Source organism: Oncorhynchus kisutch, linkage group LG14 (assembly GCF_002021735.2).
Source record: "Oncorhynchus kisutch isolate 150728-3 linkage group LG14, Okis_V2, whole genome shotgun sequence".
In the NCBI taxonomy this organism is placed as follows: Eukaryota; Metazoa; Chordata; class Actinopteri; order Salmoniformes; family Salmonidae; genus Oncorhynchus; species Oncorhynchus kisutch.
In genome coordinates this window covers 54,560,246-54,587,863 of record NC_034187.2, presented here as the reverse complement: position 1 = coordinate 54,587,863, position 27,618 = coordinate 54,560,246, and the positions used below count along the sequence as shown (strand labels likewise).

At 41.3% G+C, this 27,618-nt stretch overlaps 1 protein-coding gene across 3 annotated transcripts; it reads right to left on the bottom strand.

The window, feature by feature from the left end:
• Positions 1-9,702: 9,702 nt before the first annotated feature.
• LOC109903648 (protein shisa-7) lies at positions 9,703-24,400 on the bottom strand. Of its 3 annotated transcripts, none has more exons than XM_020500493.2 (6): positions 23,594-24,400; positions 17,734-21,387; positions 17,289-17,443; positions 16,906-16,971; positions 14,629-14,829; positions 9,703-14,003 (listed from the first exon to the last, which is right to left on the bottom strand). In XM_020500493.2, exons 2-6 carry the CDS (start codon positions 18,474-18,476, stop codon positions 13,144-13,146), a joined length of 2,025 nt encoding a protein of 674 aa, XP_020356082.1. In that variant the 5' UTR covers positions 18,477-21,387; positions 23,594-24,400; the 3' UTR covers positions 9,703-13,143. The 3 variants fall into 3 exon arrangements, with proteins under 3 accessions (XP_020356082.1, XP_031645216.1, XP_020356083.1); XM_031789356.1 differs by having other exon boundaries at positions 24,066-24,345; XM_020500494.2 differs by lacking the exon at positions 16,906-16,971.
• Between the last annotated feature and the right edge of the window lie 3,218 nt (positions 24,401-27,618).

Genomic DNA, 27,618 nt, shown 5'->3' with positions numbered 1-27,618 from the left:
TTTTAGCTAAATACGCAGGTTTAAAAATATATACTTGTGTATTGATTTTAAGAAAGGCATTGATGTTTAGGTACACGTTGGAGCAACGAGTCCTTTTTTGCAAATGCGCACTGATTATATGCAACGCAGGACACGCTAGATAAACTAGCAATATCATCAACTATGTGTAGTTAACTAGTGATTATGACGGATTGTTTTTTTATAAGATAAGTTTAAGGCTAACTTAGCTTGGCTTCTTACTGCATTCGCGTAACAGGCAGGCTCCTCGTGGAGTGCAATGAGAGGCGTTGGACGAGTTAACTGTAAGGTTGCAAGATTGAATCCCTGAGCTGACAAGGTAAAAATCTGTCGCTCTGCCTCTGAACAAGGCAGTTAACCCCCAGTTCCTAGACGATCATCAGTCTTAACTGACTTGCCTAGTTTAAAAAAGTGCTAATTTTATATATATATATATATATATAAACTTTTATAGAATATAATATATATTATTTTTTATATAATATATATAATATAATATATATAATATATATATATAATATATTATATTATTTTTTATATAATATATATTATATAATATATATTCTATAAAAATAATATATATTATATTCTATAAAAGTTATATTATATATTCTATAAAAGTTATATTATATATAATATATATAACTTTTATATAATATATATTATTTTTTATATATATATATATTATATAATATATATTCTATAAAAAATAATATATATTATATTCTATAAAAGTTATATATAATATATATATATATATATTATATATATAACTTTTATATAATATATATTATTTTTTATATAATATATATATTATATAATATATTATATATATAATATATTATTTTTATATAATATATAATTTTTTATATAATATATTATATATATAATATATATAAATATATATTATATAATATATTATATATATAATATATATAAATATATATTTATATTACACACACACACACACACACACACACACCGATTTCCGATTGTGCATAACTAAGCGAGAGCGCCTACCTTTTCATTGTTGTTTGAGCAATAGAAATGTAAAGTTCCCAAATGTAAGAGGTCTCCCCTGGTGTTTATATGTTTGCAGAAATCCAGTCAGGTGTATTTTGTGACTTTTGGCAAATGCGTTCTAATGATCTAAAGTCACTCTGTTGTTACTGCCTGTAAACACACAGGCATGTGTGTCAAAAGGCTTATTTACATAAAGGCCTACTGTAGCTCAGATTGGCTATGGCGCAATGGTCTCCTGGACGAGACAGATGTTTTTATTAGGTTTTATTTGCCGCAGTGTCTTAATTGTGCAAACACACAGCCGCTTTCACACTATATATTGCTATAGATTTTCACAAATGCTTGACGATACATCATTCCCAAATATCCGTAGAATTTATGAAAACGTGAAAATGAAAAGTTGACCAAGACTATTTTGTTGCTCCCTGCCTATAGACAGACTAAAACAGGAAACTCCCGCGCTCAGGTCTGTTCAACGCTGGTCCGACCAATCTGATTCCATGCTTGAAGAATGCATCGATCACGTGGATTGGGATATGTTCCACATTGCGTCAAACAACATTGATGAATACACTGATTCTGTGAGCGAGTTTATTAGCAAGTGCATAGGCGATGTCGTACCCACAGCAACTATTAAAACATTCCCAAACCAGAAACCTTGGATTGATGGTAGCATTCGCACAAAACTGAAAGCGCGAACCACTGCTTTTAACCAGGGAAAGGTGACCGGAAACATGACCGAAGACAAACAGTGTAGCTATTCCCTCCGCTAGGGAATCAAACAAGCTAAGCGTCAATATTGAGAAAGTAGAGTCGCAATTCAATAGCTCAGACACGAGGTATGTGGCAGGGTTTACAGTCAATCACGGACTACAAAAAGAAAACCAGCCCTGTCACGGACTACGATGTCTTGCTCCCAGACAGACTAAACAATTTCTTTGCTCGCTTTGAGGACAATACAGTGCCACTGACATTGCCCGCTACCAAAACCTGCAGACTCCCCTTCACTGCAACCGACTTGAGTAAAACATTTAAAAGTGTTAACCCTCGCAAGGCTGCAGGCCCAGACGGCATCCCCAGCCGCGTCCTCAGAGCATGAGCAGACCAGCTGGCTGGTGTGTTTATGGACATATTCAATCAATCCTTAACTCAATCTACTGTTCCCACATGCTTCAAGAGGGCAACCATTGTTCCTGTTCCCAAGAAAGCTAAGGTAACTGAGCTAAACGACTACCATTCACTTCCATCACCATGAAATGCTTTGAGAGACTAGTCAAGGACCATATCACCTCCACCCTACATGACACCCTAGACCCACTCCAAATTGCTTACTGGGGCGGTAATAGGACTTCCTGACGGGCAGCGCGATGAGGCAGGCGATGAGGGTAGGTAACATCACCCCGCTGATCCTCAACACTGGGGCCCCACAAGGGTGCGTTCTGAGCCCTCTCGTGTACTCCCTATTCACCCCCGACTGCGTGGCCATGCACGCCTCCGACTCAAGCATCAAGTTTGCAGACGATACTACAGTGGTAGGCTTCATTACCAACAACGACGAGACGGCCTACTGGGAGGAGGTGAGGGACCTCAGAGTGTGGTGTCAGGAAAATAACCTCACACTCAACGTCAACACAACCTCACACTCAATGAGATGATCGTGGACTTCAGGAAACAGCAGAGGGAGCACCCCCCTATCCACATCGACGGGACAGTAGTGGAGAGGGTAGTATGTTTTTAAGTTCCTCGGCGTACACATCACAGACAAACTGAATTGGTCCACCCACACAGACAGCGTGGTGAAGAAGGTGAAGCAGCGCCTCTTCAACCTTAGGAGGCTGAAGAAATTAGGCTTGTCACCAAAAGCACACAAACTTTTACAGATGCACAATCGAGCCAGGTACAGCAACTGCTCTGCCCACAATCGCAAGGCTCTCCAGAGGGTAGTGAGGTCTGCACAACGCATCACCGGGGCAAACTACCTGCCCTCCAGGACACCTACACCACCCGATGTCACAGGAAGGCCATAAAGATCATCAAGGACAACAACCTCCCGAGCCACTGCCTGTTCACCCCGCTATCATCCAGAAGGTGAGGTCAGTACAGGTGCATCAAAGCAGGGACTGAGAGACTGAAAAATAGCTTCTATCTCAGGCCACCAGACTGTTAAAGAGCCACCACTAACATTGAGTGGCTGCTGCCAACATACTGACGCAACTCCAGCCACTTTAATATTGGAAAAATTGATGTAAAAATGTATCACTAAGCACTTTAAACAATTCCACTTAATATAAAGTTTACATACCCTACATTACTCATCTCACATACTGTACTCTATACCATCTACTGCATCTTGCCATCTTTATGTGATACATGTATCACTAGCCACTTTAAACAATGCCACTTTTATATGTTTACATACCCTGCATTACTCATCGCATATGTATATACTGTACTCAATACCATCTACTGCATCTTGCCTATGCCGTTCTGTACCATCACTCATTCATATATCTTTATGTACATATTCTTCATCCCTTTACACTTGTGTGTATAAGGTAGTTGTGAAATTGTTAGGTTAGATTACTCGTTGGTTATTACTGCATGGTTGGAACTAGAAGCACAAGTATTTCGCTACACTCACATGAAATCTTAGTACATCTTTTCATATACACCCCCAGGAGGAATTTGACACATTTATTTATTTTTTAATATCTGACAACTGAGCACTTAGTATTACATTTTATTTGTTGCATACACATGGTTAGCAGATGTTAATGCGACAAATAAAATGTAATACTAAGTGCTCAGTTGTCAGATATTAAAAAATAAATAAATAAATAAAAGGTGTCAAATTCCTCCTGGGGGTGTATATGAAAAGATGTTTACTAAGATTTCATGTTGCTAAAACATCGTCAGTTCCACTTTAAGCATTGCACATGCACTAACATTAATGTACTGCAACTCCACCTTGCAAAGTTTGCATTTCCCTCTCATTTAACTTCTCAAGCAAGAACTTTACTAGGACTGTCTGGGAGTGAAGCAAAAACTGAAAACCAGTTATTGGTAGTGTTTTGGAACTTTTCTTGGTCTATTAACTCATTTACCGTCCGGTAATGTCCCCAGGCAGGCCAAAACTCCATCCTACCACAACAGGCAGATATTTCAGGCAGTCGATTTAAAACAGCTCTTACACTAAAAGGGCATTATCAACTCCAATTGACAACATATTTGCAGGTGAATAAAACATTTACACACTTTTTTACCTTGAGTGGTGTTTACATCAAACTGACTTGTTGCATAGAAAAATCTGTGCGTACTGTGCCCACCCCATTTTTTTTTTCATGTACAGAATAAAAATCTCAAGTTTAATGTCACAACAGTTGCGTTAAAATAGCAAAATGTGCCTACTCTGGCCTTGGCACCTGAACTCTAGCCCAGGGTTTCCCAAACTCGGTCCCAGTCAAGCATCAGTCATGTCACCAGAATAAGAACGTCGATATTTATTGGAAAGCAGCGTCAAACTTATAGTGTGTACTTTCACCACCCTGTGAAGTTCATAACTTACTTCATCTGTAGCTTAATAAACTGCATTGTTTCACGAGTCGTAGTGGGAGGACCACACACCATATTGCCGTGTGGCTCCAAGTTTTCTTCGATATGATGGTAATTAAATCAGCATTTATGCATTAAAGGCATTTCCACCGCCATTTATCACATTATCCATTTGACCGACACAAACATCCCACCATGTCAAATGAACAAAACACCTATCTGTGTTTATAATATTGTACCGAAACTTCCTGTTTTCATCACAAAACTTGTTTTTTATTTTATATAAATAGGGTGCGCATGAAAATGTGGTTATTTTCACAATATTATTCCAACCTCAGTGTTGAAATATAAACACATTTGACTGCACTGGGCATTTAATTTTTAACAATGGATATTCCCACTCAAGTCAACCATCTTCGTAGTACCATTTGAAAGTTTAAATGTAAACTATTTTCATGTATTTTTTAAAACATTTATCAGCAAAAGCATGACAGCAACCATTCAAGACAGTATGCCGTGTCTCAACCGATTGAAGGCACAACAAATCTGAAATCTGAGTTTACATGTTTTTAGATAATTGACGTTAAAGAGACCCCAAAAAATCCTTCCCCCCTAATAAATCATGCAAACAGGGTTGTTAAACTCTTAAGATTTCAAATGATAAACTCAAAAGTTTGAGCACCTCAGCCTCCCGGGTGGCGCAGTGGTTAAGGGCGCTGTACTGCAGCGCCAGCTGTGCCACCAGAGACTCTGGGTTCGCGCCCAGGCTCTGTCGTAACCGGCCGCGACCGGGAGGTCCATGGGGCGACGCACAATTGGCCTAGCGTCGTCCGGCTTGGTCGGTAGGGATGCCCTTGTCTCATGGCGCACCAGCGACTCCTGTGGTGGGCCGGGCACAGTGTGCGCTAACCAAGGTTGCCAGGTGCAGTGTTTCCTCCGACACAATGGTGCGGCTGGCTTCCGGGTTGGATGCGCGCTGTGTTAAGAAGCAGTGAGGCTAGGTTAGGTTGTGTATCAGAGCACGCATGACTTTCAACCTTCGTCTCTCCCGAGCCCGTACGGGAGTTGTAGCGATGAGACAAGATAGTAGCTACAACAACTGGACACCACAAAATTGGGGAGAAAAAGGGGTAAAAAGACATTCAAAAAATAAAATTTGAGCACCTCTATCTCCTGAATGTTTTGGTATTCAGGTCGAAAAAATAACTTTCTGACCACTTCTACCATGTGCAAACATTGAAGGTTTTGTTCAAATTAAAAAGGGATCCAGTCAAAAAGTGGTTGAAATCATATGGAACGGTCCAGCTATTAGGTCAGCCAATCATACGTTCCTCATGCTTGCTTTGGGAAGAAGTGAATTTAAAGTGTGCAGTTAATTATGTGCAAGAGAACTCACACTAAGCCAGTGTTTTTCAATTCTGGTCCTTGGGGCCCACAGAGGGGACACATCTTTGTTCTAGCCCATCACTTATTCAATTACCCACCACGCCCTTGATTAGCCTAGTTGATCTAGGGGCAAAGCCAACTATAAATATATTCAGGGGAAACACCAGTGTGTGGTCAAAATAATCTTTCATCTCCTTTACCTTTTTCCAGGTGACTTTCCTGACTTGGTTAGAGACATGGGTAATTGGAGGAATGCCACAGGTACATATCCAACTCACATAGAATATTCATAGGCTACATAGTAACACCAGCGGCGTGTTTAGCAGGACGCAATGTTTTGTAACAGTGAGATAGAAATGTGCTATGTTGAAGCGACGTGAAATAAGGAATCACGTCAGCTCTATTCATGGAATTTCAATATGCAATGTTCAAGACCATTTTGCAACTGAACATGGGCCTGGGCTACACCTAACCTTCAGTGTTTTAAAGTAAATCTCACAGGAACCCCAGTGTAAAACTTCTGCTAGAGTACAACAATGAATTCACTGCGTCAGTCCCCATAACAATAGACACAAAAACAGTGTACGGTCTTGTGGATAATTTTCAATTATATTTCTTAAAGGGCGATAAGGTCACCCAACCTATTGCTACCAAACAAGTTAGGTATTATAATAGCCAAGAAAATACAATGATGACACAAAAGTTGGTACAATTGTCTTATAATAACCAAACAAGTAGCCTACTCCATAGATTATTTGTATTGTCATATGAAACTTTATAAACAAATGTAGGCCATTTACTCCAAATAAAGTCTAAAATATTCATGTCGTTCTCATGGAATGACATTCCCTGAGCACTATAGTAAGGCTGGGCCTATATCATAGACATTAAGTGTTACCAGTAACGTTATGTATGGGTCGGATATTCTGTTCTCGATGGTTTACTCTTTTTCGGGAGGGCACTTCAATAGAATGCACAAATTGCAGATGTAGGCTATGCACTAAAGCCTCAAAGGCAAAGAAAATTAATGTAGCTAGTTATGAAATTCTCTACGATGAACTTTGAAGTCTGAAGTACCAAGAAGGCAATCAAATAGGCCTAAACAGAATGCAGCCTGGGGCTAAGTCAAATCAACGTTTATTGGTCGCGTACACAGATTTGCAGGTGTTATAGCAGGTGCAGGAAATGCTTATGTTAATAGCTCCAGCATTGCAGAAGAATGTCCCGCAAACGCAACCCAACTAAAAACATAACAAAAAGTAGATATATTAGCGAGTATCCAGAATATAAATACGTGACATAACTTGTGCAAAGTTTTGCAAAAAAAAAGCGATTGGCATGCACAGCATTTCATGATAACATACTGTGCATCATTATTCATAGCAAATTGACAAAACTAAGGATAGTTAACACGGCCATGTCTAAACCTGTACCTGATATGTGCTAATTGCTTACAGTTGAGATATTTTCAAACATAAGAGAATGGGTTTCACATTTTTAGGTCAATACAATACTTTGTAAATTATCAGTGACGTTCCCAGTATTTCCTAATAATTCCTGCTGGTCTGTGAAAACTTGTTTACCCCACTACAACGTTGTAACGTAGCTACCATTCTAACAATATATTTTAAAATATCTTACCAACAGGTTTGGTGGGATGTATATGGGCTGGAGACTGGTGTATCGCTTTCTTCTTGATTGAAGATCAAAAAGGGGGAACAGGTAGAAACTAATGGGTCTACTTCCATTGATCTTCAGGTAGGCAGCTAACTAGACTAACTTGAAAAAATAAATAATAATTGCAGGTGGTGGCAAAAATGTCAAAATGTGCAGTTCGTCATTCGCCAACTAACGTTACCTTTTTTTATTTTTTTTATAGGCGGCTGCCTACAGTTTTCAACCAAAGTAACAAGAAAAAGTTATTTGGATTTGAATAAAGGAGTCTTTCAGTCATGTCGTTGTTAGCTAGCTAGCTAAAACATTAGAATCTCGTATGAACGCCTGGTTGCATAGGTAGCCGATGCTAAGCTAACCTAGCCACAAAGATTATATCTAGGTTGATAGCTGTCGTTTTAGCTACCATTATATCTAGCATGTGAATCCCCTGCCAAAATGGTTAAAGAAAAAAATATCATAAAAAGGGCGCGGGAAATGCCGTGATAACTACAACGGCCTCTTTTTTTTAATGTCAGATAGCCATTTTACTTCATCCAGGGAAAAATATTTTCAAAGGCCTGCCTCTCCATCGGCCCAGGAGGGCTATTTTCGACTCGTTGTTAACAAAAACTATTTCCGCTGGGTTGACCTGCTAATTCAGATATGTCTCTTATTTGAAGCAGGTGCTTGAATCGTTAACTCTTCAAAATGAGCCCTTTCTGGAGTTTTTGTCGTATTTTCATTATTTTTCATCGGTCAAATATTTTCCGCCCCGTGTCAATTTTATGTGTCCCCGTCTAGGGGCTACGGCTGCTAATGTTCTTCTCCTTAAAATGGTAGCTTCCGGTCTGTATTCTATTTCCGGGTAGTGTCACAGGTTAAGAAGTCCGACCAGCTGTATCTGGTTTGTGCGTGTATAACCCAACCAATCTTTGTATGGCCATTGCATGGCATTGACAAATACATAATTAAATGCATTTATTTGTTTGAATTATGCATTAGAAAACAGCAACGTTATTATATTCAAATAGATTTTTAGTCTAGGAAATAGAGTGAATACATTTTTTAAAGGAAATATTGCCAGATTAGTTTCCATGTGTGCTCATACTGACATCATTCATACTGAAGCCACAAGGGTGACAAAGGGGGGAAAAAAGAACAAATTACTTAATGTTTTGGTATAAGAAAGGTTGAGAGAACAATATCAAAGTGGCTCACATATTACTAGACACTTAACAGATGTCCATCACATATGTGAGGTAAAGCAATTAGAAAGAATTAGTTCAGAGCATTTGGCCCAGAGAGTTTTATGTTCCTGGAATTTTAAGCAAACGAGTACAGTGTAATTATAGGGCAATTTTCAGAATTTACATCCAGTTTGAATACTTTAAAGGCACAATCCATTTTTCATCCAAATGGCAGCCCTGCCACTTGATTTGCTATAGTGCTGAGGGATGGGGCTGGATAAATAAAACCACTGTCAAATTCAAGGAGATATGGATGCAAGCTTTTACAGTCCATGAAATCAACATATTTTTAAGCAATACATGTTTGTTTCTTTACAAAGACATTGTTACAAACATATTTTGGGTTATGCTGGGTAAGTCAATTGTGGGCTATTCAATTCGTGAGGCATTTGAATCATTGTATTATTTAACAATCAATGGATACATATAATTAATTTAAATTATGTTGAACAGCAGTACATTTAGCATATTGCACGTTTGAAAATACATTTTCTCTCCCGTAATTGCTGACCTAACTTTAGGACAGGATTGCTGACCTAACTGAAAGACAGGGCTCCGCACCGCCATATAGCTGCAGCATCACCTGCTCATTTATATCTGATCAGAGATTATGAAGGGTAAAAGGGAGGGACAATCTGCCTGTCGGTTTGCCTGTTTATCTTCTGTCTGTCTTTATGTGTTTCCTATCCATCATTGATCAGTCAGTCCAACCGTAAGACAAAAAGCCAAAGTGATTTGAATCGAACAATCACAATCATAACTTGTGTTTCACCTGTCCTAAAGTTTGATCAACACCAATAAGCCAGTGGACAAAAATGAGTCATTGTGGATATTTTTTTAATTGTTATTAACAATTGAACAGTACGATTCTACAAATGCGAGAATTGACCAATAACCAAAATAAGGGTTGCACGCATGTAAGAGCTTCACTTAATATTCTTGGAAACAGACATGGGGATAATGTATTAGATGAATCCCTATACATTTTTCTGAGGTATGCCAAATTACTTGGGGGATACAATGTAGCCCCGCCTCCTCCTCACACCACAATACAATTAGGGGCCAATGAAGCTGTCTCGTGCTTACTCACACCTCCTTCCATCTAAAAAACCTCATGCCACTAACTGTCACCCCACGAGCCACACACAAAAACAAACATTGTATACCACAATCTCCCTCTTACCTCCACACACACACACACACACACACACACACACACACATTAATCAAAAGTACATTTGCAGGCACACAGATTAATGAGCACGTACTCAACTAATACATAATCACAACATCAGTATACCTCCAAATGTACAATAAAAACATACATTGAAAATATAATTGAATCTTCATGTGACATAAATATATTTAGCCTTTCTTCATTTTAGTTTAACAAGATTCTAGTTATGGAATCTGACGTTTCCTCTCTGTAAAAATCATCGGGCCATTCTAGTCCTATAACTGGTTATCCATAATCATGTCAAACAACAAGGCAAGCCACAATACATTCTCCAAACTAATCTAGCAAAATCCTCATTCTTTACAATAAAGAGTAAAGTTCTTGAAAAGAGTGACATTCCGGTTACATAAATGTAATCTTGTAACGAAATGCACAAAAATGTTAACAATGTAATTTTATAGCTTTTGCTCTACAACTTGAAATTTGAGAAACATTTTTTGTTGTTGTTACATTTGCTTTGGTGAATGTAGCTTAACAAGGAAAGCTGTGATGCATGTCCTTTGTGATATTAGGCTTTTGAATCCAAAAAGCCAATATGAATAATGAGATCATAGCCTTGGGTTTTAAATAGTTTGTGGATTTTTTGAAAAACACAATTGTCTTACTTGTAATATCCCAAGTCAGATCAAATGTGAGATTCATCATTCCTGAAAAGACATTGAAATACACACACGGCAAATACAGACGCATGTACATTAGACATACACGCCATGACGTCATAAGTCAGCACTATGACATCATCAACACTGGCTTTGACATCTTCATGCGGTTTGTCTTTTCACTTTGATTGCAATCAAGAATAAAAAAGGTTAAAATCCATTAGGAAGTTCAATATTCAAAATCCAGGAAACATTGAGCTTCACAGAGAATAAAAAAATCAATAGGGGTAACTAATAATCATGGTGATAATAATAAATCAGAGTAAATCTATAGTAAACATAATCATGACTATAAACACACAAACACATATCATAGTTTTAAAAACGTTGTCTGAAAGTTTCATCAATCAATTTTTGTCTTTATCCATTCACAGTTAAAGGGGAGAGCCGAAATACTATACAAAGATTTGAAGTAAATACAATGATCTCCTTGTCCTTTCAATCAAAGTGGAGAGTCCAACCCTTTTAAAAATGGGCAGTAACAACCACATCTTCCATCTTTTAACCAGATAACTGTGAAACACACACAAAAATAAGAATGTTACAAATGTTTGCAATGTAAAAAATGATGGTATGATTGGCTTTTTGTCACACTCAATGTCAACCTCACAAGGGCACAAAGTAGCTTTGCAGAATTTACTCTGTTTTCTTCACACTTACAAAATATGTCTGTCATTTCTGCAGTGTTACACAAACTGTCTCCAATATTGACACAGAAAAATGAAAAAGCCAACAAAGTACAGACCACAGACACACAAAGAATTTTCAGAATAGCCCTTGGTGTTAAGCGTCCATTGTTCCCCGTTCCCCCTTTCCAACCGGTCTCCAAATATTGTGAACAGCTGGAGTTTCAGAAACAGTAATAATATGTGGAATTCAGAGAAGACTGTGAGTAGTGTATATGAACTACTGACAAATCAATTTATTACCTCACAATCTGTGGTAAACAGCTCAGAAAGTATCATCAATGGAGCAGGAGCTTGACTGGTTTGGGGGATTGTTTTAAGGGACAGACCCATGGGCAACTATGGCTAAACAAAGCCTTTGCCACTCTGTATGGCAGTGTCCCTCAAATGTAACACAACTTCACTGAGCTTTCATTCTCATCTTATGTGGTCAACAGATTTGTCACCTTTTTTTTCTCTTTTATCTCCTTAAAAACAATGACTGACATTGTGTGTCGAATAACAGTGTCAAAGAATTTCTGTGTGACTATAAATGTAACTGGAAACTGACCTCAGAGCTGTGAAGGGACTGACCATTGCCGTGGAAATGCTCATTAGTGACTTATGTCTCTTTGGGAGTGACAGCCGTCACATCGACCAGCCAGCCAATCAGGCGAGGGTGCAAAGGTGATTCAGCAAAGTGATGTTTGTGTCAAATCATTATAATAATAACTGAGAAAATCCAGCCATAATCAAGAGATTAACTTATACATGACCTTATACAAAATGTCTGCAGACTAAGTTATGGCTGTAGTGTTAGATTGTGGTATCTAGCAACAGTACTCCAAATCTGTCTATTGTCAAGTCTTCCAATCAAAAATTAGGAAAGTGACGATTGGCAACTCAAATGTCCACTCAGTGTCAGTCATTCAGTCATCAGGCTATAGCATATGCACACAGAATATACATACTGTCCAACGGGGCTTTATTCTTTTACAAAAAAAACAAAATAATTTACAGTCCTGTATTTTTTACAAAAGTCAAACAACCATCACATTGTTCTGTACTCCATTGACATCTGTGTCTGTTCAGATTCAAAGACAGGATTGTTGTCTCTGTCAGCTAGAGGTTTCACGACAAGAAACTCAATAACCATTTCATAATTTTTTTGACCCAATTTTGTCCACAAGTAAAAGCCATCATGTCCTAGGATCCTTTTTCAATTGCACCAAAAAACTTTTTTAAATTGTTCATTTTTTGCTCTATACATGGCCATTTTTCTTTCTCCCTCCTCAACAATATGGTTGAATATTCTCTTTCCCAGGAATCAAATCAATGGGCTTCATTCAAACTTCTCTCTAATAAATCAATTTTTCTCAATGGTTTCTTCCTATCATTGCCCTTTTCTGTGTTTCCTAGCAACAGGTAACAATGGCATCCACTCTTCTCTCACGTCTTTCCTTCTCTGGTCTTCAACACACTCATCTGAGGCGGTTGATGGGACGCACTGTCCTCGTCATATCCTTCTCTCTCTCATCAGCTTGCCCATGTCTCTCTTCTTGTTTCTCCTTCTATTCACCTTTCTCTCCATCATGCCCCAAATTGACCTTTCCTTATTCTCTTCTTTCTGTGTGAACACTTTCAGCTCGAACATTCTCAACGCGACCTTCATCACTCTCTTCTCCGTTGTCTCTACTCTCTCACACCGTCACCTCGTTCTTACTAGCCGTTCTCAATGTCTGGCCCCCTCCCCCTCCTCCTCCCCCCCCAGGGATGTATTGGAGCTGTTCGATGGTGTTCTGCCTCTTGGTGGCGAATGCCATCCTCCGTGCGTTGTGGCCCCCGATGGTCCCCGCCCCGCTCCCTGGTCCTACCCCGGCCCCTGATCCGTGCCCATGAGGGTCCCCCCAGCTTCCTGCCGGATGGCCCGCCACGCTCATCTCCAGCTCGTGGCCCGATGTGGGGTGGGAGTTCATCTTGATCATGTGATGGCGGTCCAGCGAGGGTGTGACGCAGACGTTCTGCTGTGATTGGGCTTTGTGGCTGAGGCATCCCATGGTCGGGACCCCCATCCCCACAAAGTCACCCATGCCCCCCATACCCACCATACCGCCCAACCCTGGCATGCCCATGCCCCCCATCCTCTCCTCCAGACGGTCGGGCGAGACTAGGAGCCTCTCGTGGGACTTGCGAAGCGTCTGTGAGGTGGAGCTCTTGGTCATAGCCTTGTAGTACTGGTGCTGCTGGTTCTTGGAGAGTCTGGAGAGGGTGTTGCCCTCACCAAGTGCCAAGAGCTGGTCCTGGGACATGACCCTCCGTGGGGGCTTGTCGAAGGCGGGCTGGTACCCCAACGACTGGGCTGGCAGAGGGTAGGGGTTGGGGGTGGATGTAGGCACGTGAATCCGTGGCCGGGAGGAGTGGAAGGGAAGGGTGCCCCTGGCTCCGAGAGTGTAGTCACCGCCCCAGTGGAGGTGGTGCTGGGAGGAGTGGAATGACGGAGGGGCGTTGTTAGGCCGTCGCTTTGATGTGTGGTAGCCAGAGTAGTCGTCCAGATCTTTTTCTGTTTTTTTGGGAGGGGAGGGGGTTGAGTAAAAAAAAGAGGGAGGATGAAAGAAAGAAATGTTGAAATGACAGTTAGTGAAATTCATTTATTATAAGGTGAAACAAAGTGTTCAACATTTCTCTCCCTTAGAAGACTTTCCTTGGACTGAGCTCCCTGAGAGCCAATTTAAATGTGACCTTTAGGCAACCGTTACAATCCCCCAATGCATCCTCCATATAATCTAGCTTTCAGGGGCACCCGTTCGAGACAAACAAGTGTTTATCGACGCCCATTCTATAGACTATAGCAGCCTACATTAAGGCACATTGAAAGGTAATACATCGGACACACATCCTCGACTCCTGCCTCTCGCCTGTTATGCCTTCTTCCACACACACACACACACACACACACACACACACACACACACACACACACACACACACACACACACACACACACACACACACACACACACACACACACACACACACACACACACACACACACATATATATCTCTGGAGCTCTCTCTAGCCACCGCCTCCAGTTGCCTTCCTCCCAGCAGCGGCTGCCACCCAGACATCCAGCCCTCTCTCCGGGACCCCGCCCCACTGCCCCTCCCCCACCGCTCCCCTCCTCACCGAGCTTCTTCAGGGAGCTGTAGCGGTTGATCTCAGGTTTCATGGCCACCTCGTAGGAGGGGGGCAACTGGGCCAGGTTGTGGAAGGAGTGCGAGAAAGGGGGCTGTGGGTGTAAGTGCAGGCTGGAGCTGTTGTTGTGCTTGCTGGTGAGGAGGGTCCCCGTGGAGGCTAGCTGGGCGTTGTTCATGCGGGGCACGCGCTCTGGAAGAGGAAGAGGAGGAAGACATATGAGAGCATCAACCAGGGACCTAACACATACAGTACATAGGGCTACATTTAGATTGACATGTTAACATAATACATATGAGTACATTAACCAGGGATCTAACACATACAGTATATAGGGCTACATTCAGAATGACATTTTAACATAATATATATGAGTACATCAACTAGAGACCTAACACATACAGTATATAGGGCTACATTTAGAATGTCATGTTAACATAATATGAGGACATTTATTAAGGACCTAACACATACATTATATAGGGTTACATTTAGAATGACATGTTAACATAATATCTATGAGTACATTAGTTAAGGACCTAACATAGAGTTCCTTCGGAAAGTATTCAGACCCTTTGACTTTTTCACTATTATGTTACGTTACAGCCTTGTTCTAAAATAGATCAAATAAACTCCTCAGCAATCTACACACAATATGCCATAATGACAAAGCAAAAACAGGTTTTTAGAAATTGTTTGATATTTATGAAGAAAAAAAACAACAGAAATACCTTATTTACATAAGTATTCAGACCCTTTGCTATGAGACTCGAAGTTGAGCTCAGGTGCATCCTGTTTCCATTGATCATCCTTGAGATGTTTCTACAACTTGATTGGAGTCCACTTGTGGGAAATTGAATTGAATGGACATGATTTGGAAAGGCCTGATTGGGAGAGTGCTGCAGAGATGGTTGTCCTTCTGGAAGGTTCTCCCATCGCCACAGAGGAACTCTAGAGCTCTGTCAGAGTGACCATCGGGTTCTTGGTCACCTCCCTGACCAAGGCCCTTTTCCCCTGATTGCTCAGTTTTGCCGGGCAGCCAGCTCTAAGAAGAGTCTTAGTGGTTCCAAACTTCTTCCATTTAAGAATTATGGAGGCCACTGTGTTCTTGGAGTCCTTCAAAGCCGCAGAAATGTTTTGGTACCTTTTCCCAGATCTGTGCCTTGACACAATCCTGGTTCGAAGCTCTACGGGCAATTCATCCTCATGGCTTGGTTTTTGCTCTGACATGCACTGTCAACTGTGGGACCTTATATGGACAGGTGTGTGCCTTTCCAAATCATGTCCAATCAATTGAATTTACCACAGGTGGACTCCAATCAATGGAAACAGGATGCACCTGAGTTCAATTTCGAGTCTCATTGCAAAGGGTCTGAATACTTATTTAAATAAGGTATTTCTGTTTTTTATATTCAATATATTAGCTACAATTTCTCAACCTGTTTTCACTTTGTCATTATGGAGTATTGTGTGTAGATTGCTGAGGATTTTTTATTTTAATTTAATCCATTTTAGAATAATGCTGTAACGTAGCAAAATGTGGAAAAAGTCAAGGGATTTGAATACTTTCCGAAGGCACTGTATATATGAGTACTTTTACAAGGACCTAACACACATAAGGTAGGTAGCTACATTAATAATGGGCCAACATGTATAAGTACATTTAAAATGGCCTTACATTTAAAGGTACATATACAATTGACGAAACGTGCCAATTCCTCACAAATTATTAGTCTTAAAGAACTGCTGCCAATTTGTCATTTGTACGTTTTCAAGTCATTCTAGGACGACTATTACAAAGGTCCCTTGAGCTAATATATAAAACAAGCCAAGATGATTGTCTCACACGTTGGTCACTGACCATGTACAATAATGGGCAATGACTGCCAATAATGTCTTTCTACCCACTGAGCGAGCACACGGGAGACATTGACCACTGTGAAGTAACACGCGCAGGCTTCGGTAAGTGCAGTAACACACTGACTTCCCTCAAGCCCCACAGTGTAAGTAAGCACGCTTACAACACAAACGGATACAGTACATAGTGCATGCTGAGACACTTGCGAGGGTGACACACAGAATGAGTGGGAGCAGTGAAACAGCGACTGTGTTAAGACCACAGCGACTGTGTTAAGACAACAGCGACTGTGTTAAGACAACAGCGACTGTGTTAAGGAAACACACCCAATGGTACATATACAACACCAGACAGACGTTTCATGAGGCCAACTCACACACCCGCCGGCTGCGTTAGCTAGTTCGGCTTACCCATAGTAGCCGAGTGTTTGGGACTGGAACCAGACACCTGGATAAAATTGTGGTGCAAGTTGCCAACTGCAAGAGAGCACAGCGAACACTGATGGTACTGCCACTCGTATGCGTGTGTGGTGGTGTGTGTGCTGTGGGATTACATGAAGCGTGTTTAAGAGTGCGAGTATGTTGAACGTGACCCCATACAGTCAGCATTACTAGGCTATTGCATCCGCCACCGCTCTCCACCATCATCACTGTAATGGTTCATATATCTGAAACAGGCTATTACTGTATTTCAATGTAACAGCAGTGTTATAAGAGTGTTATTATACTAACAGTGTTATAACATTGTCATTACAGTGTTGTTATTGTCCCATGCTTTCTGTGGCGTCACTCACTGCGGTTGTCTTTGCTCTGGAGCACCGGGGTGTAAAGGTTCTTGGGGGGACGACCGAGGATGTCGCCGGTGGTGGCGGTGGTAAGGACGGTGCTGTTGTTCCTCTCCCCCTGTTGGACTGGGCTGGCCTGACTCCGTAGGATGTCCACCAGGGCTCTGGGAGAAAGAGGAGAGAAGAGAGGAGGGGAATGACAAATCATAGACAAGGGCGAGACAGTAGAATAACTTTTTTTAAAGATGTAGTATGTAAATGTGTTACTCGTTCGTTGAATGTGGTTCAGTTTCGTCACCCTTTTGGGTCTGTGGCTTGTGACCTTAGTGAAACTCAGTAATGTGCTGAATTTAAGACTACAGCCCACTGACAGATCCACGTACACCCGTATGGTCATTTTCAGACACTGCTTACTGATCTTCTATTCAAAGACACTTGTCCGTTCTTTTCTCACCTGGGCATGTTGATGTCTCTGTTCCGGGGTCTTCGGGATATCTTGTGGAAGGCCACCTTGATGCCCACGGCCACCACCAGGGTGACGGAGATCACCCCGCCGATCACGTACGCCGTGCTGTTGCTCTGCTGCTGCAGCTGCTCCGAGTCTGGGTCACCCCGGTTCCCCGGCGGCGGGGGGTTCGTCGGCGGTGTGTCGAGCCACCCGGGCGACTTGTAGTTGTTACATGACTTCTGGTCCAGGCGGCTACGCTGGTGGTCACAACAGTAGCGGTAGTGGCAGGTGCCGCAGCAGTAGATGTAGGTCCCCTTGGAGCAGTTGAAAGTGTTGTCCAACTGGCCCATGACGTCGTAGTAGGCCCGACACACGTCCACATCCACCAGGCGCCGTGGGGGTGGCGCTACCTGGGCGGCCCCCAGCGGAGGTTTGAGGGCGTCAGCTGCCGTCATGTTCTGAGGGAGCTTGATTTGGGGGAGGGGCTTTGGGAGTGTTTCGGGTTCTTTCGGCTCACCGTCCTGAGCGTCCTCCATTTCAGCCGCTTTAGGCGCCACCTTTGGCCCCCCAGGGGGCGGCGGCATCGGTTTGTTCCCAAAACCAGTGAGGAGGAACAGGGTGGTGCCGCTGGGGCCGCCGTAGGATGAGCGGCGCTCTGTGGTGATGGTCACGGCGGAAAGGACGAGGCCGGACACAAGGGAAAATATGAGGGAGGTGCTGAACATCCTTTTGTAGGTTCTAGGCCTCATTTTTTCAGCGTTTCTGAGCCAATTCAAAAAATAAAAGGCCCGTCAAGAATTAAAATATGAAGGTCCTTCTCTAAGAGGGATAGTGTTCTCCTCTCCTTCCTTCTTTGAATTTCACTTACGTGTTAAGTGTAAAAAATGTAAAGGCTTACACTCAGGACTTCAGCCTAAATACAGTAAACTAATCCTTTGTTAGTGCTTCCATGTACATTACATACACTAGTGTGGAGGTTTTCACTTAGTTGAGTGATTTTTTTGTTTGTTCAAGCAATAAGTGTGGCATGTCACGTGTATATATTTATGTAAACATATCTCTCAAGCTCTCAATACAAATCTATTGTTGTTCATAAGCAGCTTATATCAACTCTGAGGTTATATATTTCTATGTTTTAGGCCTATACTATAGCTATACTTGTGAAAGGGCTATTTGAAGTTTGTCTCGACAACTTCAACTTAGCACACAAAAAAACAAAACAGAATGATAAGGATGCAGGAAAATGTATAGATTGTAAACACCAGTCAACAAAGTGTTATTTTACAGAATGGAAAGGGGAAATGATTGGAGTTTCTTGATAATTGTGTGGTCTCTACTGTGCAGACCTCACTAAAATGGCAAGTATGGGTTGTCTTTCTTTGTGATAGGCAGTATTGTCTTGTAAACAAAAATCAATGTGTAAACGTTTCAAACCCGTCGGAGTGGTTTGAACTCAACTGACCTATGGCACAAAGTTATGAATAATGTAGCTAGCGAATCCTCTTTGAAGGGAAGGTGTACTCTGTAAACATTAAGCGTAAACTTTTATTTGAGTACTTTTCACCTACGCTTAATCCTATTATGACTGGAATTGGCACATCAGTTTTCTGTTGTAGGTATTTGACCGCACAAACCTTTCTGTAACACTTGAGTCAAAATCCATTTCTAGCTCTTTGCGTGAATTGTAAACAATTTTGCTGGCAGCTTTAGGTGTCTGTAATTCATCATATCAATACATGTGCTCGAACAGATTTTGGCACTGTTTATTAACAGAGTTAGCTTGCTAGGGACATTCCTTCTGCACTGAACTGTCCATTTGTTCACAAATAAACTCTTAGAATATTTAGGGAAAGGAAATAGAGGTCGGGTGGTTAATTGAGGAAATATTATTCAGAGAGATTTGAGATTCTTAATTCGGACTCAAATACAGCAGTCAGAAAGTCTACAAGGTTTGCACTATGAGACAAGGACCGATCACAAAGGCCTGTCATGAGGTCCGGTGAACCTGGGTACGGCAGAATTGGACCAAGCAGCATATATAGTTGATACAGACCGGGACCACACAATTCACACCTAACTTAGTGAGAAAGAGAAAACTAAGATATAACACAGTGAGTGATGGACCAAATGAATAAAGGCAGCCGGAGATAGTACAACAATTGTTTGATGAATTAGGAAAATGTGAGAGAGGGAAGGAGGGACGAAATGGGGCTAAGAATCTATGTGCGTTTGATCCCCTTGCGTGAGTGTCTCTGCTCTGAGTTTAACTCGGCCCAACAGAATAGAACGAAGGTGGGCTTGGGCCCGGTTCTGGCAGGACAGCGCGGCTCTGCCCACAGAACAGACATGAAAATGTCTGGATTCATTCGTTCAATGCAGAATATGTGGAGGAAACGTACACTACGAACGGTCACTTTTCAGCCTAACCTAACCTGGGCTGATGACTACAGATACATAGTAATTGTGACCTAAGAAAGAAACGTAGAACAATCTAATATGAATAGCTTTATAAGCTATTTTCTTATAAATAAAATGGATATGGTATCCTAGTATCCTATAATCTCTTCACTGTATCCCTGAACGTATGAGCGCACCTATAGTTGAAAGTCAATATATGAGGTGTTGTCAGTACATAGAAATCTTAAACTTAGTGAGATGATAGTTGAAAATGTTTGGTCATAGTATGGCAGGTCTAATATGGCTTAATTGTTTCTTTAGTACGTGTTCAAGTTTATCTCTTTTGATAGACAACATCAATACGCTCGGGGGCTGTGTTGCATGTTTTGAGAAAAGAGAACACAAAGGTTTGAATATCATTCGGGTTAAAAGGAAAAGGGGGCTTTTCAAATTGTTTAATGTGGCGTGCCTACATGCGCTGTATGGGAGAATGCTGGAGAGATTCTGACAGAAAATAAGAAAAGAAATCGAGGAGCGATGGATAAGCAAAGGAGCGACAGAATAGCAGCAAGGTCAATTTATCTTGTTATATGTGACTTGTGTTGCACATCAGTCAGTCAAAGCCCAGTTCGATTGATCGCTCTGGGGCTGTGCTGTCAGAGCCCGAGTAAATTTGTGAGTTAGCACTGCTTACCATGTTCCAGCTAATGCACTACAAACAAATGCAGGCCATCCATTAAAGATTAGTTTAAAAAGCACTTTGGACCAATAATGCACTATTCATTCAAATCTGAAAGATTATAGGAGCAGATTTATTTTCTTTTAACACTGATGTCGGAAAAGGAATGTACGTTTAACACCTCTCTACAGGCATTAGGCTAACTCTCCACAATGTGGTTCTAATTACTTTTTAATTGATATGTTTTGCGTTTATGTATGCAATGAGCTTCAATGCTATTCTGATGTAATAGGGATCTGAAATGTGTATTTTATGTGTTAGGGAGACTAATTAAAAATGTGTATTTTGAAAAACAGTCTATGCAAATTAAGGTCCAAAATCCCCCCCCAAAAAGAAAGAAAACGAAAAAAGGGATGTAGAAAGACCGTTGTAATTAGCAAACACCCTCTGGATCAAAACAGGGTAGAACATCCCCCTAGTTGTTCCACCTGGCCAAGAGTGATGATGATGTAATCCAGGTTTGAGGTTATTTTTGTTCTTTGCCCTTTACAAATTTCTTCGACTTCTTTATTTCTCAATTGACACTGAAATGAGAAGAAGAGAGCAAGCTGATCAATGGATGACATTTTCTTAGTCCACAGTTTAGCCAAAATGTTTCTATTCTAGGAGAGTTAGGCACAAGACATACAATAGCAGTGGTAATACCAATATTGAACAAGCATGATTACTCCTACATAAACAGTTGGCTAATACCTGTAATTAGCAAGTACTAACATTCCCTCTGTTTGGCTAAATCTATTCATATTTCAGATTACGTGATATCCACGGTGTAAAAATGACAATGCATGTTGCATTATTGCATTAATTTAAAACCAACAATTGAGTTGATTCTAATCATCATACTGTCAACAAATCTGTAACATAATACGATTCGGAAAAGCTCATCCTTTCACACCAGACCTTGAATATCCCAATCGTAGACACCTGAGAACCATCGTCTCATACACTCCTTCGTTAGATAAGGACCTGCGAGATCACACTACATTAACATCAACTTTGAGAGAATAGACATGTATTGACTTCAACGAAAAAACAGCTAGATGGGACATGATGACGAGAGACACCATGTGGCTAGTACTGACACCGAGAGACGAGTGTCAGGGGAGAAGATTAGGTCTCACGGTAAAGACTAGGCCTCGAGAGGAGAGAAAGGAGCGGAGAAGCCACAGATGTGAGCAGAGTGTGGGGGGGGGGGGTTGCTCTGAATGGGAGTATCCTGTTGAGATGAGAAGAGGAAAACAGGGAGCAATACTGGGTTGGGGGCCGTAAAAGTGGAGTCTCTTGTGCTGGAAAGTTAAGGGTGCCTTTCAAATCAGTGACTGCCCTGGGGGTCCATTTCCATTATGTCTCCTTGATGCAGCAATTAAGAAGCTACTGACGACAGCTGATCTCCTCGAATGTGAAGCTTTCTAGGCAAACACATCGTTTCGACAGACACACCGCTCGGCCTGGCCACAAATAGTGAGATGTTTATGAGTCTGTTCGGGTGCATATGGAATAGAGCATTCCCAACATATATGCTGCCTGAGCATCTGCTGATGCCTGGCCCTGCCGAGCACAGGTCTTAAAGAGACAGTGTAAACGCTGACACACAGCGTGTTAACTCTACACTGACCCCCCTCGCTCCCACTTCCCTCCCTCCCGCTCTCTCTCTCTCTCTCTCTGCCAGTGAGTGGGCTTGAGCAGGCTCTCTCAGAATAGCACTGCAGCATTGAACGAGAGAGGGAAAGAAAGTGAATGAGCAACACTGTCCTCCACTGTTCTCTCTATATACATATACATATACATACATACATACATACATACATACATACATACATACATACATATATATATATATATATATATATATATATATATATACACACACGTCTATTGTCTTATCAATGCAATTCGTTGTACAATGGGCTTTGCTTCACCTCTTCTCTTTTCCCAAAGATCTCTCCATCTATCTCACCCTCCTCCTCCCATGATGCTCAGTGTCAGATGTTTGTCCAGCTCACTGCTCCATCCATCCCTCACGCTGTCCATCCATCCCCAAGCCTACCTTTTCTCCCTGTCTTTCTCTGAACTGAAGCATGCTGGTTCTTAACGCAGTGCACTCGGACAGTGAGCCTTTGTAATTAGGTGTCAGCATTCAAAGGCCTCCGAAGACAAGACATCATGAATTATGGAAGCAACGTAATTACCGTAGACCTATTACTGACTCCCTTGATAGTGAACGATAATTACCTTTAATACTGGGAAATGCCATAATATAGTATAAGTGCACAATTATTGAACTATTGTGGCTGTGTCTCAATGTGCCATATCATGTAGCATTCATTGAGCTTAGTCTATAGACTATTTGTGGGAGATTATATATGGACAAGACTCCCACAGCTGAGGTTTTGGGCAGCAAACAGGTGACTATGTGACAATGTTGTCAAAGCAAAACCATTTCCATTCTAACTTCTGCACATGAGCGACCATGAACATTATAGCACGGTTGGTGTGTCGACATTTGCATTCGTGTGGCGTTGTGGTATAGTGTGGTAGAGGCCAATTCAGACACTTCCATTTTCCATTGATGCTAGGGGACTTCATTTATGGGGGAAACGGACAAGACAGACACAAAATGGGAGGGTATGTTATGGTGGTCGAGGCGCAAAGAGCGAGACTTGTTCACGTGCACGTTTTATTGGGCAATGTTGCAGCACTAAACAGAAACAAAATGAAGGAACGTCTTACCTATGTGTCGCTGGTTGTATTCAGAATGGCAATACGATGATGATCCTTATTTAGATGCGGCCGTCAGGCCCGTCACCATGTTAATTTGAAATTAAACTAGGAACACATATTGCCGCACATCAATTGTTGCAGATTGATGCCAATAAAATAATGCAAATATGCATTGATCAAAAATGGCACTACACTATGCTGCATCACAATAAAAGCGCATAGATTGGAGTTCACAGGCGTATGCGCTCGTCTCTTTCAAATTACACCCAAATTGTATGTCTTATGGTCAAAATAATTGTTATATAAATAGGAGAAAATCTGCACTCAATTAATAATTTACTTCCATCCTAAATTGCGAGAATCATGTTAATCTATCCAGTCGAATGAGGTTGTGGAAATCCGTTTCAAGCTTTGAAGTTATGCAAAGAGGAGAAAATGATTCAGATGTTGTTCTTAAAAAGTGTTCAAAAGATAGCTTTACCGGTTGTCTTAGTCCATTCACCAACGTTGGATCTTTGTGATTCCCGGAAAATAATTGACCATGCCTACATTTTCATTGTAATTCCAGGTGAGGATGACATTAATTGGTCTCGAAAGACATTTTTCTCTGAATAGACATATAAAATGGCACAATCATTTAAAAAACGAAAGGGAGCGCGTCTGAAATATGTTCTGCTATAATTTAGACCATCACATATTGCTATTTCCTTTTAGCGGTGACTATAATCCTCAATGCGCTCCCCCTTTGCTAAATAGGTTCTACCGCGTTGATGAAATTCGCAAAAAGTGATTGCTCTCACAAAGGTCCGCCACACTAGGTGCTCTTTCATTGATTGGCCAATATGGTATTTGTCTACGTTTCCATTTGTTAAGTGGGCAATAGTATCTACCAATCGGTGACACACTTTATTCCCAATGAGATATTTTTCTCCAGGAACCATTGGTTTACAACCGGGGATGGAATGGAATAGTTTAAACGCATGCGACAAGAGCGAACACTCAGACACTTTCAAAAGGGCCAATTTGTCTTTTCAATGTGCCGAACAAAGCTCATTGCAATTAACACTGGAATGTTTAACTCATAAAACACTAGCAGAGTGATGGGGGGGGAATTACACTGCTTTACAGTTTTTCAAGGGGAATAGATGGAGAAGGAAGAGTCTATGGTAATGTAGTGACATTAGTTGCCTTGACAATCGTGTCCCTGTATTTCGGCTAATTATTAATTTGATGGGAATTAGTAGATGCTTGTTTCCTTCCCGAGTCATTTCCCCATTCACTAACTTCTAATTGTCACACAAACTGTTTCCAAAATCTCTCAGGCATGCCTTCCTCCGTGACATAAATTACAGTATCCTGTGTGCTACATAAAATAGAACCGAACAGAGACGATAAGAAAATAATATGCTTCAAAGGCTCCCAAAAAGTCCACCATTGGGGAAAGCATTATTATGTGACAGAGGCAGCTATTTCACTCATTGTACCAGAACAGGAGCAGGACTGCATGGCGTCTGGGGCCTCACAGATGGTCTTCTATAACATGGCACATGGTGGCTCTTTCAGCCAGGGTTAGTCAACTGTCCAAATCACCACTTCTCGCCAGTGATTACTCTGAACGTCAAAATATCAATGAATTAACCAAACACATAATCAATACTGTCTCCAAAAGGCTAACAAATATGGAAATAGTCATTTTAACAACAAAGGTAATTGCTGACAGAAAGTTTAGCAAATTGCATCTGATTGAAATGTCCAGAGACTCACTTTTCACTCCATAAAAGCCATTTGAGGACAGGCTAAAAGAGAACCCCTGTGAACCAGCCACAGGAAATGCTCCCCACCTGAACAGGAAATGGAGAATTCTCAGGGGTATCTACACAGTCAATGGGCAAGCCCACCCATATGAAGCTGACAGGGTAGGGTGTTGGTGTTGAGTGACTGCACCTCACAATGATCATGTGTAGACTTCGGCCAATGTGTTACAATGTGTTGTTTAGTAGTATTACTCTTAGATTCAAATAAAGAGACATGTTTGGCTAGTCCTTGATGGCATTACAAGAGCCTGTTGGTGGCTATGCCAAAATGATACTGGAATACAGAGTACGTTGGTCGAAAGCGTACTGTAATGGAAGTTAGTAATGGCTGACTTATTACTCATTTCAGGTTTTGGATCAAGCTTTGAACCCGCCCCCTCCTGACCCAACATCCCCCAAAGGCTCATTTGATTGGGTTATTGCAGCGGAATGTCTTTAAAAAATATATATATATATTAGACTGCATTAGTGACAGTCCAAAGTATTACACAGTAATGCAACATGCAGAATGCATCTTTTGGGGTGTAACTACAAAGCATATGGATGTATACAGTATATGAACCATTGAACAAATTAGTATTAAAGGATCAAATCTAGGTCACTTGGAGACAGAGAGCTAACAGCAAGCTCCCAGATGTGACGCGAGAGAGAGTTAAGGCATAAGGAGCCTTTCCTTGCCACTTGCGTCACTTCCTCCATTCCACGTCTAGAGGGCAAAAGAGAAGTATCGTCACTATCGCTATGCAGGTCTCTCAGTAGACCTGCCAGAACTCTATTCAGTCAACAGAGCAGGATGACTCAAAGTGTCCTCTGGACAGGATGGAGTCGGAGTGCGTCACACACACACACACACACACACACACACACACACACACACACACAAACCAACTTCAGATACACAGGGCCAAGCATTCCTGGCTCCCAAGCATCTTCAGGCGGTAGTCTACGACCAGGTAAATCATGTCATTCAGACAATAACAAAGCGCTCTACACTGCACTTTGTGGTGCACAGCTGAGGAATGGAGATGCAGAAATGTAACCATTATCATATTCATAGACAGAGCCATTGATGCAAGGACTGACCATGACCTTGAGATCAGATGTATAGTTTTAACCATGTTGAGGATATATGCAGTGCATTCGGAAAGTATTCAGACCCCTTCCCTTTTCCCACATTTTGTTACATTCAGTCTTTTTCTAAAATGGATTAAATTTAAAGAATCCTCATCAATATACAGTGGGGCAAATAAGTATTTAGTCAGCCACCAATTGTGCAAGTTCTCCCACTTAAAAAGATGAGAGGCCTGTAATTTTCATCATAGGTACACTTCAACTATGACAGACAAAATTAGAAAAAAAAATCCAGAAAATCACATTGTAGGATTTTTAATGAATTTATTTGCAAATTATAGTGGAAAATAAGTATTTGGTCACCTACAAACAAGCAAGATTTCTGGCTCTCACAGACCTGTAACTTCCTCTTTAAGAGGCTCCTCTGTCCTCCACTCGTTACCTGTATTAATAGCACCTGTTTGAACTTGTTATCAGTATAAAATACACCTATCCACAACCTTCTCCCAATCTTCTTCTGGATCATCCAAATGCTCTCTAGCAAACTTCAGACGGGCCTGGACATGTACTGGCATAAGCAGGGTGACACGTCTGGCACTGCAGGATTTGAATCCCTGGCGGCATAGTGTGTTACTGATGGTAGGCTTTGTTACTTTGGTCCCAGCTCTCTGCAGGTTATTCACTAGGTCCCCCGTGTGGTTCTGGGATTTTTGCTCACCGTTCTTGTGATCATTTTGACCCCACGGGGTGAGATCCTACGTGGATCCCCAGATCGAGGGAGATTATCAGTGGTCTTGTATGTCTTCCATTTCCTAATAATTGCTCCCACAGTTGATTTCTTCAAACCAAGCTGCTTACCTATTGCAGATTGTCTTCCCAGCCTGGTGCAGGTCTACAATTTTGTTTCTGGTGTCCTTTGACAGCTCTTTGGTCTTGGCCATAGTGGAGTTTGGAGTGTGACTGTTTGAGGTTGTGGACAGGTGTCTTTTATGCTGATAGCAAACAGGTGCCATTAATACAGGTAACGAGTGGAGGACAGAGGAGCCTCGTAAAGAAGTTACAGGTCTGTGAGAGCCAGAAATCCTGCTTGTTTGTAGGTGACCAAATACTTATTTTCCACTATAATTTGCAAATAAATTCATAAAAAAT

Excerpts from the sequence above, each read along its gene's own strand:
- LOC109903648 (XM_020500493.2), bottom strand. The coding sequence starts at position 18,476 with ATGAGGCCTAGAACCTACAAAAGGATGTTCAGCACCTCCCTCATATTT. Across the intron at positions 17,444-17,733 it reads AGAGACATCAACATGCCCAG|AGCCCTGGTGGACATCCTAC; the intron begins GTGAGAAAAGAA and ends TCTTTCTCCCAG. Across the intron at positions 16,972-17,288 it reads CCAGAGCAAAGACAACCGCA|TTGGCAACTTGCACCACAAT; the intron begins GTGAGTGACGCC and ends GCTCTCTTGCAG.